General features: G+C 36.3%; 1 protein-coding gene across 1 annotated transcript; it reads right to left on the bottom strand.

Annotated features, from left to right (window-relative positions):
• Positions 1–4,245: 4,245 nt before the first annotated feature.
• LOC122017632 (pumilio homolog 2-like) lies at positions 4,246–17,296 on the bottom strand. Its single transcript, XM_042575298.1, has 11 exons — positions 16,978–17,296; positions 16,169–16,880; positions 10,153–10,654; positions 7,932–8,487; positions 7,705–7,846; positions 7,521–7,628; positions 5,591–5,803; positions 5,392–5,502; positions 4,954–5,148; positions 4,703–4,877; positions 4,246–4,627 (listed from the first exon to the last, which is right to left on the bottom strand). The coding sequence occupies exons 2-11, from the start codon at positions 16,841–16,843 to the stop codon at positions 4,584–4,586; spliced, it is 2,721 nt and encodes a 906-aa protein (XP_042431232.1). The 5' UTR covers positions 16,844–16,880; positions 16,978–17,296; the 3' UTR covers positions 4,246–4,583.
• Positions 17,297–18,001: the final 705 nt, after the last annotated feature.

Here is an 18,001-nt window from a genome sequence, read left to right as displayed (position 1 = left end):
CTACGTTGTATTTCCGCTGCACTAACCTAATCGTAGGAAGAAACGAGAAAGATTGGGGTCGGCTATTCACACCCCCCCTCTCTAGCCGTACGAAGGATCCTAACATATATGACTTCCTTGATAACTTTATTGTAGTTTATTTGGATGATATTGTAATCTACATCAAGTTATTGGAAGAGCATTTGGGGATGGTGCCCGATTGGCTAAGGAAGCATCAACTCTTTGTAAAGAAAGAAAAATGCGAGTTTTCTAGCCAAGAAGTAATGTTCTTGGGACACATGGTCAGCAATTGCCAAGTTCGGATGGATCCAAAGAAGGTGCTCGTCATTGTTGAATGACAATCTCCTTTAACTGTTTCAGAACTACGATCATTTTTAGGCTTGACAAACTACTACCGTAAATTCATCATTGGATATTCAAAGAAGGTTGCCTCATAGATAGACTTATTGAAGAAGAATATGTGGTGGGAATGGTCAAATGCATGCAAGGAAGCATTTGAGAAATTGAAGACGGCTATAGCATCTGAACCAGTGTTGTACTTACCGGACTTTGTGTTGTCTTTCGAAGTACATACTGATGCTTCTAATAAAGCTATTGGCGACATGTTGGTGCAGGAAGACCATCCAGTCGGCTTTGAAAGTAGGAAACTCAATATGGCTGAACAAAAATACTCTGCTCATGAGAAGGAAATGGTTATTGTTGTTCATTGCCTACAGATTTGCCGAGTATACTTATTGGGAACAAGATTTCTTGTGAGAACTGATAATGTTACTAACACTTTCTTTGCCACTCAAAAGAAATTATCCCCTAAGTAGGCTCGTTGGCAAGATTTTTTGGCTGAGTATGATTTTACTTGGGAGCATAAACCTGGAAGGCATAATCAAGTAGCAGATGTATTGAGTTGGAAGGAAGTTTTTGTTAGAGCAATCCCGATGGTTCGGTGTGACCATGTGTTTTGATGTTTGAGCAAAGAGTTTAAGTTTGGTTCACCCTTGTATTTGATATGTGTATGTGAGTGTGCAGATTTACAAGATACACATATGACTCGACTTGATGGCTTCCGGTCCGGTGAAGGATGGAGCATCTAAGGGACGTGGACAAGATAGCAAGGGCAAGAGTCGAGGGAAGCGCACTTTGAGGCATACGCGAAGGATGGAATTGGGACAAGTCGCGGGCTTGAATGCATCCGAGGGACGAGAGACAAAGGAAGAAGGCTTGAAGGCAAGAGATCAAAGCTGCAAGAAAGGGTCAAGTAAGTCTTGAGGGTATGAGTGCATGAGAGATTGTACTCAGACTAAAATTCTAGGGGTTACTGTAGCAGTCAACAGGGCACTATAGCAGTCAATGAATATTGTAGAAGTTAACGGTACTGTAGCAGTCGACTAGTGCACTGTAGCAGTCGACTAGTGCAAGGACCAGTTGACTGGTAATGGTAAAATAGCAATGTTGTTTCTTCCCAAGCTCTATAAAATGAAGCTTGGGATGACTGGCCAAGGTGACGAAATTAGATTTGGTTAAAGCCTAATTAGTAGTCACTAAGTGTTCAAGGTTTCCTTTGTATCAAGTGTTCTTGGTTGGTATTGTGGTGATGTTTCTTCACCCATAAGGAGTTGCTTGAGTAGCCGGAGTTTACCGGGGGCTAATCCAATGACGGATATGGATCGTCCACCTTACGGACATCCGAACCACGTTAAAGGAAACATGTTAGTGGTTTGATATCTTTCCTTATTGTTTTCATTAGTCAGTTATATTTTCATGTGTGCACTAACGTTGTAGGAGAAGTTATCAATTTGAGGGGGGCGTCTATTTAACCCCTTTTAGTTGGTCATACGATCACCAATATTTTTTTTGCCACTTTCTACTCTATCTCAAGAGTAGAATCGAATATGCTAGAAAGAATCAAGGTTGTTGCTCCAAGTGACACAACTTGTGTTAAGTTGGTGCAACAAGTAAGAGATGGGGTCATACGATGGTATTGGATCGAGGACAATCTCTTAATTTACAAGGGAGGAGAATCTTCGTACATGAAGTGGGTGGTCTGCGAAGAGAGTTGTTGAAGAAAACTCATGACCCACAATGGGCTAGACATCTGGGTGTTAACCAAATGCTTGCTCTTATGACTCATTCTTACATTTGGCCAAAGATGGACAACACTGTGGAAGCTTATGTCAAAACTTGTTTTGTGTGCCAATAAGACAAGACAAAATGAAAGTCGCTGCCTATTCCAGAGAAATTTTGGATTTCAATTTCTATGGACTTCATTAGTGGCTTCCCAAAGGTTGATTGCATGTCTTCCATTATGGTGGTGGTAGACAAATTTTTAAAGTATGTAGTATTCATTGTGGCTCCTTCGGGTTGCCCTTCCAATGTTGCATAATAACATTATGAGTGACAGGGACACTCGATTTACGAGGAGATTCTGGACGTCCTTGTTTAATATGATGGAGATTGATCCAAAATTCTCTACTGCAAATCATCCACAAATCGATGGACAGACTGAAAGGATCAACCATGTACTCGAGGAGTACTTGTGGCATTATGTTACCGTAAGTCAGAAGAATTGGTTGGAGTTGCTAGACAGTGCACAATTCTGCTACAATTTACACAAGTTCTCAGCCACGGAAAAGAGTCCCTTTGAGATAGTGTTGGGTGAGCAGCCAATAACTCTTGCGGAGATAACCAAGCAAAAGTCTAGAGGAAAATGCCTTGCAGCCTATAGATATACAAGGGAAAAGCAATAATTGCTTGAGGAAGCCCAAGATAGTCTAAGGAAAGTGTCCAAAAAATGAGGAAGTATGTTGATAAGAAGCGAAAACCCTTAGAATTCTCTATTGGAGATATAGTGTTGCTGAAACTCACTCCTCAAATCTGAAAGAGAATTAGTAGCAAGAATGCTCATCGAGGGCTAACTGCCAAATATGATGAACCCTTTGAAGTTTTGGAGAAAGTTGGGAATGTGGCTTACAGGTTGAATTTATCTGAAAGGCTAAAGGTACATCCTATATTTCATATAAGTTTCATGAAGAAGTTTCATACAGATGACATGAATCCATCAAGAAGCAGTGCAAAGAGAGCTCCACCAATTATAAGGAAGTAATTCGGTGATGGTGTTGAGGAAATCCTGGACTATAGAATATTCGGAATGAGCAAGAAGAATAGAAGGACAGAATTATTGGTTCTTTGGAAGGGAGGACCCAAATCAAAGGCTACATGAGAAAGAAACATAACCCTTTGGCAATTTGAGAAGCAAATTCAAGCATACTTACAGAAGCATTCAATGAGGGCGTCGAGTTCTTCTGGTGGGGGTAGTTTATTAGCCTCTTAACTTGATGGCAAGGCTAAGTGCAAGGATTGGCTCGTTGTTCCTTGGATCCAGCATATTAGGCATGTGTGCAAGGCATGCTAAGCAGCGGGTGGATTTGTGGCAGCACGCGGGGGCTGTCCAAGCATAAGTCGAACGGGAGATCGACTTGATGATGATGAACGGATGCAAAGGTTGGACGCGTGGAATCTGAGCATTTGGTCAAGTGTGGCTTACAGAAAACGTGAGTCATGGCATGCAGCGGGTGCATGCAATACAGCATGATGGATGATGTAGCAAGGTGACTATTCGGCCTAAGCCCATAAAGAAGAACCATGGGCCAAACATAAGCGTGCATGTTAGCCTTTGACATGGTGCCAAGACAGCAAATGATGTGGATGACAGTTTGAGACGTATGACATAGTAATTGATGAAATTACCATGCAATCACTTGTAACCACCAAATCAACTTCTGCCTATGAATTATAAATAGACATGGTTGGGCAATGACAATAGGACATGGGAGGAATGTATGAGCAATCTGTCAAGAGAATCCAGTTGTAATCCTTTGATGTTAATACAAAAGATTAGGAACTTTTTCCTGTACGTTGATGCGTTCTTGTTGGTGTTTGTCTAATGCCTTGTTGATCAGTTTGAGTGGGCTAGGAAATTTAGTAAGTTTGAATTGGTTAGATACATATCAAGTCCAAGCGATTCAATTGATTTGATCAATACTAATGATTTGGGAATTAAGGAAGCCGAAAACCAATAAGTAGCTGAAACGGATAGTAACAATCAAGAGAGTCTTTTGAAGGAAAGCCAAAATAGACAAGCTTCTTTTCAATTAAAATCAAGCTAATCGAACCTCTGGTATTATTCCATCAATGGATCAGACACTGAAATTAAATCAATTTGAAAATTAAAAACATACACACGATGAGCAGTGAGGAATCAACTTAGACAACGTTTCAACAGCCGTTGCTGAACTAAAATTACAGGAGTTCTAAAGCCCTTTTTTACATTTGATGGTCTAAACATCTCTAAACCTAGTAGGCAGAGCTAACATTGCTGTCGCCATGTTTTGAACTCCTACATGACCCAAATATACAAGTTGAAATATGGAAACTTTGTTATTTAAACAAAGCCGATAATTTATTCACAACAAGTCACTCAAGCTCAACCTGGTTTTTATTGATACCGAACAAGAAAAATTAGAAAGCTGGTGGTGCTACTATCATTAACTGTACAGAATTTCATCAATTCCACACGGCTGCAATCTCTTCTAAGCAGCATACTGTGACGACGACGATGCTCCAATGTGTTTTTCTGTAAACAGAAAGATTGGTTTGGTCATAAATCGGGATGGTTAAGTAACGGTTAATCTATCACATAAGTAATTACCTCCTGTTGCCACTAGCTTCTCAACCCGGGCAACAATGTGCTTGCCGTATGTATATCTCTTCAGAGCATTCAGGTGAACTTTGATACGTTGAAGTATAAGTTCACAATTTTTATCGTCGCATGCCTCTAGAACCTTTTGTACAACGTAATTACCAAACTGATCCTTCATCATAGCCTGCAAAGATGAGATTGCAACAGGGTTAATTATATTCTTAGCAGTTTAACTTCTAGAAGGCAGACTGAGTACCCACCTGAAGAGGTTCATTTTCATCCGTGGTACCAAGAATCTCATCTATCAAGATTTGACGTTCCTCGGGGGTGCCATAAGTCAGACACTTCTCAACGACATTGGAAGCATATTTTTGCTGGCTCATCTTAACTATCTGTCCAGCAAGCTTGCTGATAATAGCCGATCGCTCTTCTGGTTTACCGTATTGCAGAACATGCTGCCAACAAATAGATCAATAAGGTCAGAGGTTAAGGTCAATTTATAAACTAATGTACCATTACAAAATACCACATCTAGCTGACGCCCGAGAGTACTTCAAGAAATAACAAAGGGAAAAAACAAGCAAAGGAACAAAAGAACTTCAGAGAATGCTTTCATGCATTCTTCCCACATGAAATAATCAAGACAAAGTGCAAGAGTTAATAAGTAACGCTAGAAGAAAAAAAATACAATAGCCTACTTGAATAACATAATTCCCATACTGGTCTTGTGCCAAATTACAGACATCTTCCATGATCTCCTCCATCATAATACTCTGGACTTCTTGATCATTGCAGTGTTCTAATACCCTCTGTCAGCATCAAGATAAGATCGTAAGTGGCATGCTAGGTTGCAGTTTGGGCAATCAATTCCAAATGCCAAGTCTAAAATGTTTGTACCTGAATGACCCGACAACCATACGGATGGCTGGAAAGTGCTATAACATGACTGTAGAATGCTTCTATGATGAATTGAATTTTGTCTTGAGGAATACATTCAATGCATTTCTGGATTACGTGATTTCCATTCTGATCACGAACACATTTCATAATATGACCATTAAGCTCTAGCACCATTTGAGCTTTCTGCTCAACATCAACTACTTCTAGAGCCTGCAAAAGGACACAGCTATGAGAACAAACAAGGAAACAACAAACTGTATTTCCTCACGGTTATAGATTATACAATTGGCTACCAACTGGCCCGGTGGCATATAACTAGGTACATCTATTACCTGGTATATATAATTTGCTACCAATATGCTGGGTTCATAATGATCGACACATTGAATAGCATAAGGCATTCTGGATATTAAGGACGATACATCTGGATATTAAGGACGATACAGGACAGTTTATCAATCAAATTAACTTTTGCCACTTTCATCAAATATTATAAGCAAAATTTCCTATGTTATTGTAGACCTGTAGGTCCATATAAAAGAGGAAGCATACTATGAAGTCAAACCTTCCCTTGGTTATTAAAGGATAAAAGAGTGAATGATTCATTTGAAGGAGACATGACTTATTATTGTAAGGTGTATAATATTAAGAGTAACTTGTTGAGATTGGCAAAACCTAATGGCTATCAATGTAGGATTAAGTCCACATGGGTGGACTAAATCTAATTAAGTCCACATGTGGACTTAATCTCCATAAGTGGGCTTACACTTGATTAGCATACATACATACAACTGATTGCCATCAAGGAAACTAAACTCCAATTAAGTGATCTAATGTTTAATTGCATATAAAGGGGCTTTGATTAAATGGATATGGATTCAATGTGTAGATCCAATAACCCAGTTCATTAACATTGATGGGCTATTAATGAGGGATGAACTTTATGGTGGGTAGTCCTCATAGGTTAGGCCGGGTATATAAAGGAAGAGATTGGTTCAATTAGGGCATGTTGAATCTTGCTCTTTTCCTTTTGCTTCTTCTTCCCCATTGAGAAGGACCTTTGGCTTGCTGGTTCAATCCTATGGAAGACTCCTGCTGCGCTTGCAGGATCTCCGATGACAAGTAAGAAGCAATAGCCTTGTAATGAATTCAGGTCAACTCTTCATTAGCTATTGTTTCGGTTCAATATTGCTTTAAAGACTGATGATAGCTAGATCCTGGTTTAGATGCATCCTTTAGTTCATTATTGATGTATCACAATTCTAACAATCAACACTCTCAAAAGTTATAATCAGAAATATGGTTACACACATTATTTGATCCATATCTGTTATACATTTATTGCAAATATAGTGAAAAAATTTTAAACTCATTGACTAAACCTCTATGAACAGTGAATATGGATATCCTGTAAAATCTGGTGGAGATTTGTTTCAATTGTCAGAATATCATATTCCACTTTCCAGATTATGATGAAACCCTTAGATTATGTTTAATTGTGTATAATTTGCTACAATTATGATTGAATCTTACACATTCATTCCTACATCTGTTCAAATTTGGTGCTTCAACAAAGTTCATATTATTTGGTGTCTAATTACTCTTTTATTCCCTTGAACCAAATGGCCAATTTAATTGAATCGAGAAAGTCTATATTATTAGCAATCTTTTCAGCAGCTATCGGTAAAGTATGAGCCAACTCGACAGTTTTATTTAAGGCATGTCCGAGATTAACTAACATTTAACGACTTTCCTGATAGTTTTTTGTACAGAAATATGCCAAAATAACAAAGCATATTCTGAAAGGTGAAATATTCGTGTGATGCACTGGAGCATAAGCAACAGAGAACATTCAACAAATAGGAAATTCAACTTGGCTGTCCAATACTTAAGCATTATTAAACCCAAGAATAAAGTATAGACAAACCTTTTGGATTACTCGACAACCATACATTTGAAGACTGAGAGGCAAAACACAACCAATCAGCTGAATTGCAAGTTGCTTTCTCTGAATTTCTGTACCATGCTCAAAGAACTGCCAGCGCAATAAGCAATTATAGAAGTGTGAAAACCATTTCATTAACAGTTATTGAAAACAAAGAAAAACATACTTTTTGAATGACATAATTGCCAAAAACATCAGTCATTAAGGCATGAGCGCTAGAGATTATTTCAGGGAAAATCAAGTTTTTGTCTTCAATTGAAGCAGTTTCAAGTTTCTGTTGAATGAAACGGCTTCCAAGCTGATCCTTACTAGAAACACACGCACACAAAATGTTAGTAATCAAATCATCACTATGTTCATCAAAAGTACATATGCATAACTTTAAAAGAGTACCTGAACTCCACAGCATGTCCAACAATATCTGAAAGTTCAAATAATCTAGTTTTGTTGTTCTTGAATTCTAATAGCAAAGATGAAGAATAACCTTCTCCTATTGCACTGTTCTCTGGGAACCATGAAACATGGGAAACTCCCATTTGACTTCGAGCTGTGGATGGCATCCGACATAACCGCCCATTTTGTCTAATTGGGCTTACAGAGTTCAAGAGAGTGTGAGTAGTAGTTGAAATTTGATTTGCTGGATATGGCATACCCATACCAAAACCATGATCACCATATAAACTATTATCTAAACTATTAAACTTGCCAAGGTGAGGTACACTGTATCTGCCATTTTGATTCACAAGAACATTTCCCAAATATGCACTTTGGTAGTTGGGCAAATCCACATGTGATGAACCAAGAAATTTTCCTCCCAAAGAAGGGCTCAAATAGCCAGCAGCATGTAATGGATCTGCATTCTCCAGTGAATAGTGCCCACCAACTGACTCCATGGTTTGTCGATGAAAACCAGATTTCAACTGGTTGTGGATTGTAGTAGGCTGTCCTTCTGCACCATGACAATAATGTTAATGCATTAGGATAACCCAAAAGACGAGAAAGCAGGGAAACATTAAAACTATTTGATGCACCAATAAGCTTGTGGATGAAATATTTCAATAAAGATCATTTGGTATCTATATAAATATATATAAGCAAAGTTCACCACGTGACCTTTCATATTGTTGGCAACAAAACATAAGGTTCATTTTTAATAGCAAATAATATGAAGGCATGTGAATTTTCAAGTCAACTGTGTATTTGTGAGCAAATTACCAAATGCCAAGTGTCATTTGCAAATATAGTAAAAGCTTTCTCAAATTATTAGTATCCATTTAGTTCTTTTTAATTAAATAAGTCATTTAATTAATTAATTCCCTCTTAATTATGGGATTTAATCTTCTCACCAAATTATAAATGTCCACTATGCATACCATCATTGTAAATATCAATAATCAATAAAATGGTTACGTTGATTATATATCTGCAGTTATATGAATGAATAATATTTCTTTGATTTAATTATATTATATTTGTGCAAATATCACAAATATAATTATATATCTAAGAGGTAATAATTTATTTAAAAGTTAATATTTGGAAGAGCTTTAAAGTATTTATTTTATATTAAACCACTGACTTACAAAATTTTGATCATTTGACTGATGATTTAATTAACTTTATCCTCACATCTTCACCTAAGTTCTTTTTCTAAAATGCCAATAAAAATTCACCATTTGTGTTTAGACACTATCATTTTTCAGTATTGTAGCAAAAGGTGATTACGCTCACCCCAGGCGCCCCTAAGTTATGTGAAGATAAGTAAATCATGGGATAACTTATAGTCGACCAAGTGAATAGGGGATGGGAGAGAATTTTTTCCCCGAGGGCATGCGCCTGTTAGGAATTGATCCGATATCCCATTGTAGCAAATCTACCACCCTCTAGTGCACCCCCATGGGAACCTATCATTTTTCACCATACTTTATCAGCATATGGGTGAATAATGTAATCAACATATCAATTGAAACCAATTTCTAATTCGGTTTCAATTTGATAAAATGACTTGTATAATATAATTTTTAATCTTCTCCTTACTATATATTTCCTTTTCTACCTTTGTTATAAATGACAAGTTAATATTTAAAATTATGCCTTACATTGCTGTATTAAATTCAAAGCATAATAGTTGAGTTAATTCCTTTAAAATTTAGCAACATTATAAGATACATGAACATTAAATAATATAGTTATTTCATCAACTTGATATTTATAATCATGTGTGTATATTAATTAATTTCACTTTAAAAAATGATAAAAAAAATTTATAATAAAATATAATGATATTGTAAAAATTATTATTACTACTATGTCAAAGACTAGTGTTGGTAAAGAATAGATTAAATATAGTATTTGTATAGCAAAAAAAAGGAAAATATAAGAGGGACCCATGTCAAACTAATCATTATGCACTGGTAGCCCATGATTTCCAGCATGCTATTGACTTTAATCCAACAAATCAAGATCTTATCAAAAATTAAATGTTAACGATCAGATCCTATTGAACTAGGATTTAGCCGTCGGAAATCTACCATAAGTTGAATGACATCTATATCGTTGCATGCTAGCTTTGACAAAATCAAATCAGTATTAGTACGAGATCAATAAGACGTACCATTTTGTCCAATGAATTGATCTAATGGATTTATTAAGGTGGCAGGATCCGATTTGTATTGCCGGCGACCAGGAACTGCTTGGTTGTGTGCAGACAAGTTCAAATTCAACATAGCTGCAGCAATATCGTCAGAATTCCCAATAGTAGATGAAAAATCATGCATGTGATTTGATCGAATACCACTGTGTATATCAGTATCCTCATTTCTCACTCCCACAGGTGGGAGGGAGGGGCTTGGCAACCTTTGAATCAACAAAGGATCCGTATTTGTATTTCTACTTACTGAATGATCCACTGTTGCTTCAACCGAGGAACCAACGCTTCTGACTCTAACAAGACTGGGAGAAGATGCCCTGTATTGCAGACCATTTAATGTTTCTGATTCATCAAGATGTGCCAGCATGGAATCAGAGAGTCTTCCAGAATCAGTATCTTCATATGCATTGCGACTAACTGGGCATGAAATATGTCCGGCAACAGATGCTGGATGAACCAGTTCTTCCTGGGGAAAAAAATAGACTGCATGATGCATATGTAATAAGGACAAAAGAAATAAATTCCTGGTATACATCCATAACATAGGTGAAATGGAAATTCTACAAGGAAGAAAAATCAGAACGGAATGCACATTGAATTGCAAAAGATGAAATAACAAGCATCTGTATCTGATTATGGATCCTGAACCTTGGAAAGAAAAAAAAAAAATGCAAAGTGGCACTTTAGACACCTGCTAGCGAATAATTGGTGCAACAAAAATCATACTGCTGATTAACTAAGTTACCCTGCATCAATAGCCTAAGTAATGCATCCATGATGCATCATAAAACTTCATGACTTACCTTGCAGTCAAATGCATGGCTGAACTCATAGGAGCAATGCGCCTACAAAGGCCTAGATAGACAAATAACAGTAACAATTTCCCTTCCAAATCAAAAAACCAAATTCTTGGTCATTAAAGAAATTTCTCACCAGAAAGCTTAGCATAACATTCCACAACATGGGATCAAAAGGGCTAATTACAAAATTCATTGGATAATGCATGCACTAGCAAAATTAGCCAAGAGACAAAGGCCTTTCTGCTCCTTTTCATATGAACAGTGTCCCACGGAGGTTCATGCTTGAACCTGTGAACAATTTCACAATTATTTAACTTCTTTAATGACTTCCATGCATCTATTTCATCTGTTAAAATTGTATCTTACTTTTCAATTGTGACTCAATAAAGGGTACCTCCATAAAACACATGGTTTGGTATGTCATGCAATGCTGATGTGATTTGGAAATTAAGAATGTCAAAGGAATGTAAAGTTCGAAAAGATGAGGAACACTTTTTCTTTTTTCTCCATCTTCTTTAGCTGCAGATGTATCTTATGGTGTTTATATTTTTGCTATTATTCTTTAACAAAATTATTGACAAAAACTCATTATTTTAAATCCTATTTTGGACTCGAAGAAATGGGCATTATTGGTGGAAATAAATTGTTATCAGGACTAATGTTACGTGCTTCTGAAATACAATGAAATGTTCATGAAATCAATTTAGTACAGATAGCAATGGAATGTTAGGTGCTTCTGATAATTATGGTGTTACAAAGAATTTGATTGGGAAATCCAATGGCAAAATGGAGATTCATTAGCTACAGATAGCTGAATTGAGAAAATCCATAAAAATTACCAAACGGGGCCCTGTGAAACAATTTAGAAGTTTGGCACTTTGATAAGCAAAAGTTTCCAAATGAAATTTATTTTTAATATAGATTTAGTAGTAAAAGCCTTCATAGTGAAAATGAACATAGTGTGACTTGGACACTTCATATACACAAATCCTTTCTAGTATGGAAATGGTGACAGAGGTTACTTTCCCCTCTTAAGACAGCTGATAGCCAGGAGACTTCATGTAGAATTTTGGTAGATTCAACTAAGTATTTAAGAATGCTATTATTGGATTGCTTTTCTGAAGATTCAGATTACAAACTAATGAATTACTCAGATAAACTATATATCTTTCAAGTCAAAAATTGTCAGATCAATATAGTTACAATGGCATTGATAATTTGGTAGATTCAACTAAGTGTTTAAAGAATCTTATTATCGGATTGTTTTTCTGAAGATTCAGAGTACAGAATAATGAATTACTCAGATAAACTATATATCTTTCAAGTCAAAAATTGTCAGATCAATATAGTCATAATGGCATTGATAAGACTAGATAAGTACTGTTCTAAACTATTTAAAATTTCATCAAAATCTCTAAACATCTCCCCAAATTAAATATTTTGATGTTATGAACACTTAGAATATAACACAACTTTTGTTCATAGTAGACTTACAATGCATGAAATAAAATACTTGGCATGGATAATAGGTGTGGACTAGTTTTGGCCACTCCATATTGTGGCAAGACATTATTAATAGCATGGTATGTATTAAAATATTCACCTGTGAATATCCTTTGTATCAAAATGTAAAGTACTCAGAAATTGGGTTCCATTTCCAATAACAGGTGAACTTATTAACATCGTTTGTGAGTTGGATATCTTGAAATGTGAAATTATGTTGAATCCTGATTTTTTAATTTCTAATACTAGAAAATGACATTTCAATCAATCATTTTTTTGTTAAAAAACAGAATTTAGTTTTATATATATATATATTGTAAATATTACAAGATCATTCATGTAGAGAGAGCTTAATTATCCAACATAGATTAATAGTATCGAATAGATAATATCAAAGTTGAAAATAGTAGCTAGGAGTGTACTCGGTGAGTCAAAGGGACATGCACCACCAAGTAAGAAATCTTGATGGTGGAATGAGAAAATACAAGAGAAAGTGAAAAAAAACGAATAGCTTATAAAAAATTATATATTTGTAAGAATGAGGAAAACTTAAAAAAATATACATTAGCCCAGAAAGAATCTAAGAGAGTAGTGAATGAAACAAAGAATGAAACTTTTGAACGATTATATCAAAAATTGGATACAAAAGAAGGGGAAAGAGACATTTATAAAATAGCTAAAGTGAGAGAAAGGAAGACGAGGAATCTTATCCAAATAAAATATATTAAAGATGAATGTAATAGGGTACTAGTAAACGATGGACAAATAAAAAAACAGTAGAAGAGGTACTTTCATTAACTTTTTAATAAATGTTTAGGTGACCAACTTAATTTAGGTAATTTAAGTAAGTCAAATGAGAATAGAAATTTAAATTTTTATTGTAGAATTCAAACTTCAGAAGTAGAATAGGCTTTAAATGAGATGCACAATGGAAAAGTCGTTAGACCAGATGATATTCCAATAGAGCTATGAAAATACCTAGGGAGACAAGGTATTGAATGACTTACAAAATTATTTAACATAATATTAAAATGAAAAAAATATCTGATCAATGAAGGATAAGTATTCTAGTTCCGAAAATCAATTTGGATTCATGCCTGGAAGGTCAACAATAGAAACTATACATCTTCTTAGGTAATCAATTGAAAAATATCGGAAGCAAAAACCAGATCTACACATGTATTCATTGACTTAGAAAAAACTAATGATAGAATCCCAAGAGAAATTATATGGAGAATTTCAGAAAAGAGAAGTGTTAATGTAACATATATTCAACTAATTAAGAATATATATGAGAATGTAATGGCTAGAGTAAAAACTTTAGGTGGAGTAATTGAAGTATTTCTAATAAAAATAGGGTTACATCAAGGATCAACTCTAAGTCTCTATCTTTTTACATTAATATGGACGAACTCATTGCACACATTTAAGACATAGTACCGTGGTGCATGTTGTTTGCAGATGACATTGTTTTGGTAGATGAAACACATGAAGGAGTAAATGCTAAACTAAAATCTTGGCGGAAAACACTAGAAGGAAAAGACTTTAGACTTAGTAAAAGAAAGACAGAATATATGAAATTTAAGTTTTGCAATATTAAGCATAATGAGACAATTGTTAAGATAGGAGATGACGAGTTGCCTGGAACCGAGAGCTTTAAATATATAGGATTATTTTTGCAAAATAATGGAGGGATTGAGACAGATGTCTTACATAGAATTCAAGAAGGATGATTGAAATGGAGAACGCCGGGTATTTTATGTGATCGTAAAGTACCTCTAAAATTTAAAGAAAAATTCTATAAAACTGTAGTTAAACCTATTATGTTATATGGAGTTGAATGATGGGCTATGACTCAAGCACATGACTAAAAGATGAGAGTTGCAGAGACGAGGATGTTAAGATGGATGTGTGGGCATACGAGAATAGATAAAATAAAAAATGAGAGCATTAGCCAGTTAGGTGATGTGAAACTATAACAAACATGCATATCAAACGAGAAAGAGGAACAACAATAAAACAAAATAAAATTTATTTAAATATAGATGATGATATAGGAGATAGAGTTCAATGACGTAAAAGAATCCATATAGCCGACTCCACTTAGTGGGATAAGACTTGGTAGTTATTGTTGTATTTTTTTAGGAAAATACAATTTCATTTTTTTTTTTTTTTGCTTGTTTCTAGACGCATAAAAACAAATAGTACTAGACCATAAGCTGTTAGAGAAGCTTGATGGCTAGGTGAACTATTTGAAGATATATCTAAGGAAGCAGACTAATGCCCATTTTAATAACTTTTAAACTTGAGATAATTAAGCATCTTCTATAGAAAGAAAGCATTATACCTAACTTTATGCACTATAAAAAGGAACTTCATCTTGCTCACCTATTCAGGGCATGTATCGTTTGTCTTGAACAATATGGGAAACCTTAATTCAATAACTAGTTTGCATCCAATAACAACCAAACCTAAACAATTGAAGATACTAATCCATAGTGTAAAAAAAAAAATATGCCAAGCCAATCAGGTAGATCACTAATTTGAAATTTCAATCAACTGTATCTATAAAGTTATTTGTGCTTTATTACTGCACTTATCGAAGCTTAGCATTTATTAAGTAAAAAGGCAAGGTGGACGCACAAAAATATCCTTGAGGACTCATCTATCTACGTATGACTATCTGATCCCAATACATAAGATTTGAGGTTCAATCACTAGAACACATTAGATACTATCATATATTTAATTCATGATTGAACTCACATGCGTCGCTTCTACAAGTTGAGCCTTCAATACTACAATTTCAGAGTTCTTCATTAACATATTATTTTCTATGACTTATTTTCATATTCTGCAGAAACTTTATCCATATTCAAAAAAATTGCAAAAAAACAAAAATGTATTTTACTTTGAATCTTGCAATTCTTTGTTCCACAAAAATATTTGAAACTTGAAAGATTTAAATTTGTATTTATCAACTAATTGTATTATGACCATTATAACTCTATTTTCTTTTGACCGCACAAGTTAAATTTTGAATTCAAGTTTCCAACAGCACAGGTACTTTTCTAAAGATTCTCTATGAAATTTTATAATGTGCACATTACGACCTTTGGCTTTTATTAAAACCTCTTTTTTGCTCATTTTTCTTTTGCAAAGTACAACTCATAATAGAACATTGTCTTGGGTCTCTTATATTTCCTCCTCAATCTTATGCTCATTTCTTTACGTAATCATTATCTGTATATGGTTCATGAGGTCTAGCTGGAGACACAGCACCAACAAAACTTGTAGAATGGTCATGTATCTTGAATAATTGCAACAAAGCTTGAATGCCATGCTACAAAATTGCCTCAACTAGAGCATGCGGCAAACTATAATACTTGCACTATTGAACATACGGAAAGCTAAGTCATTCCATTACTGTGTGTTTTGTTATCATGTAAAAAAGCTTCTTCAAGGGCTTCTCAAATCCATGGCAATTATCATATTAGGAATATAACTGAGAATAGTCTAAGCAATACAAATTCCTAAGAAAATCATCAAAGCATTACTATGGATGACTTTAGGCATCCAAAAAAAACGTAGTTCTACAACATGCTCTTGCTGCATATGCCCCGCAGACCAAATTTACAGAAAGATGAAATTAACAGGGTTCAGTGAAGTTTAGTTACCTGCAATACATCCGCAAAACTTTTCCTTCTTGCACCGAGTCCAACATCTGGCAACCCTATAAGACCATCAGTATTCAGATCGAGCCACTCTCCTGACTCCCTAGCGGAGTGATTATTTTGCTGCAGTAATCCATTGGGCCTCAGCATCTCCACTTGCCCATCGTGCTTTGTGAAGCTTGGCTGCGATGAAAAGAGGGAGCTGCCACTTACTTCGGCCTCTGCAAGTTCTTTTCTACTTCGATTATCGCCAATTCCCCCAAATAAGGATGCCCCTGTATGAAGTCTTTGTCTTGCTCGCCAATCCTCCTTTGATATCACCGGGGGCGGCATCCTCGGATTTGATTTGGCATAGGAATAGTAGTAAGATAAGTAGGCTGGATGCGACCTCATCTCCTCGTCCGAGGGCCTAGTCGGAGCATCACGACGGTGGAAGCCAGGTGGCTCGGTAAGGCCAGAAGGCCCATAAAGGCTCCTGAGAGCGTTTACTGATTCATTGATGGAAGGGGGTGCACTGCCGCTCCGGCAAATATTGAGCTCATCCGGATCAAGGTCGAACAAGTTTCTATTCTGCTGCTGCTCCCACCGTAAAGCTTCGATGTCCCTCTCGTAATCATCGTCCAAGCTCCCACTCGAAGGGGCTACAGGCGCCATCTTCACGGGACTCCGCGTCGCCATCTCCAAAATCTCAGCTCCACGAATCCCACACCAAGCACTGGATCGTTAACCATACACACACACACACAAAAATAAAAGTGGATAGAACCCCTCAAAATAAGCAATAATCGTAAAATCCAACACAAAATTCCCACCTTATGAAAATCGCCTCATCCGCACGATCTTAAACAGAAGCAATCGCACTTTTTTCTTATCAAGATACGAAATTGATCGAAATAGTCATCGTATCGAATTGGAAATTAGAATCGGAGAGCTGATTCAGAACACAAACCAGGAAAAAACAAAGATCAGAGCTATTCCGTTTCCTGATCGTCGCGGTAGAACGAAGGAATCGCAGAAGCGTAAAAGGAAAAAAAATATATATATAAAAGAGAGAGTAGTTCTTAGAAATTAAAGAGGGATTGGATGGGATTGGACTGCTAGGGAAAGCAAGGCGGCGCAAAGAGAACAGAGGAGAACAGGATGGGAAAAAAAAGGAGAAAGGGGTTGGACGAGAAATTATTACTGGGCAATCCTAACCGTTCGATGCCCCTCCGACGGCAGAGACGCGTACAGCACACCTCCCTCCTCGACATCGCGCTGATGGTGAAACCTTAGCCGTCCGATCCAGCGAATCTAGCTGAGATCGGGCGTAGATTTCCCCGTAGGCGATCAGATTCTGACATGCACTACGTGGAAGTACGCGTGCGATTGGTCTAAAATGTGGGCCCACTGTGAGAATTTGTTTTTCGTTGAGGTAATATTGCCGGGTGCATTTTCGAGGCTATTTCTCCGGTTTTAAACGACAAACAGAGTTACCAATCTCCTCATTGTTTACACGATTTCCTATCTTTGTTTACGAGTCGAACATAAGCGGGTACGAGAGAGGTAGCTCGAATCGGGTAAGAAAAATCTAAAAGATCCGGCCCATCATTTCTCAGCACCTTGACAACACGTGGGGCCCGTAGAATCGGAAGAAGGAATGATGATGACAAAATTTAGACCTTTTCTCGATCCTAAATACGGCAATGATTATTGTATCTTCCGTAGATACGACAAGTTTAGTGACTGTTGGAAGCGAGGATTTCTTTTCCATTGTTGGGATAATTAGAGAACGTTGCATGAACGGATCTACTTTTCCGATTCCTTGAAAATCTATTATATGGATCAGGTCTTAAT

Source organism: Zingiber officinale, chromosome 8B (assembly GCF_018446385.1).
Source record: "Zingiber officinale cultivar Zhangliang chromosome 8B, Zo_v1.1, whole genome shotgun sequence".
Taxonomy (NCBI): Eukaryota; Viridiplantae; Streptophyta; class Magnoliopsida; order Zingiberales; family Zingiberaceae; genus Zingiber; species Zingiber officinale.
The sequence above is the reverse complement of the archived record's forward strand: the minus strand, read 5'-3'. Positions and strand labels throughout refer to the sequence as shown.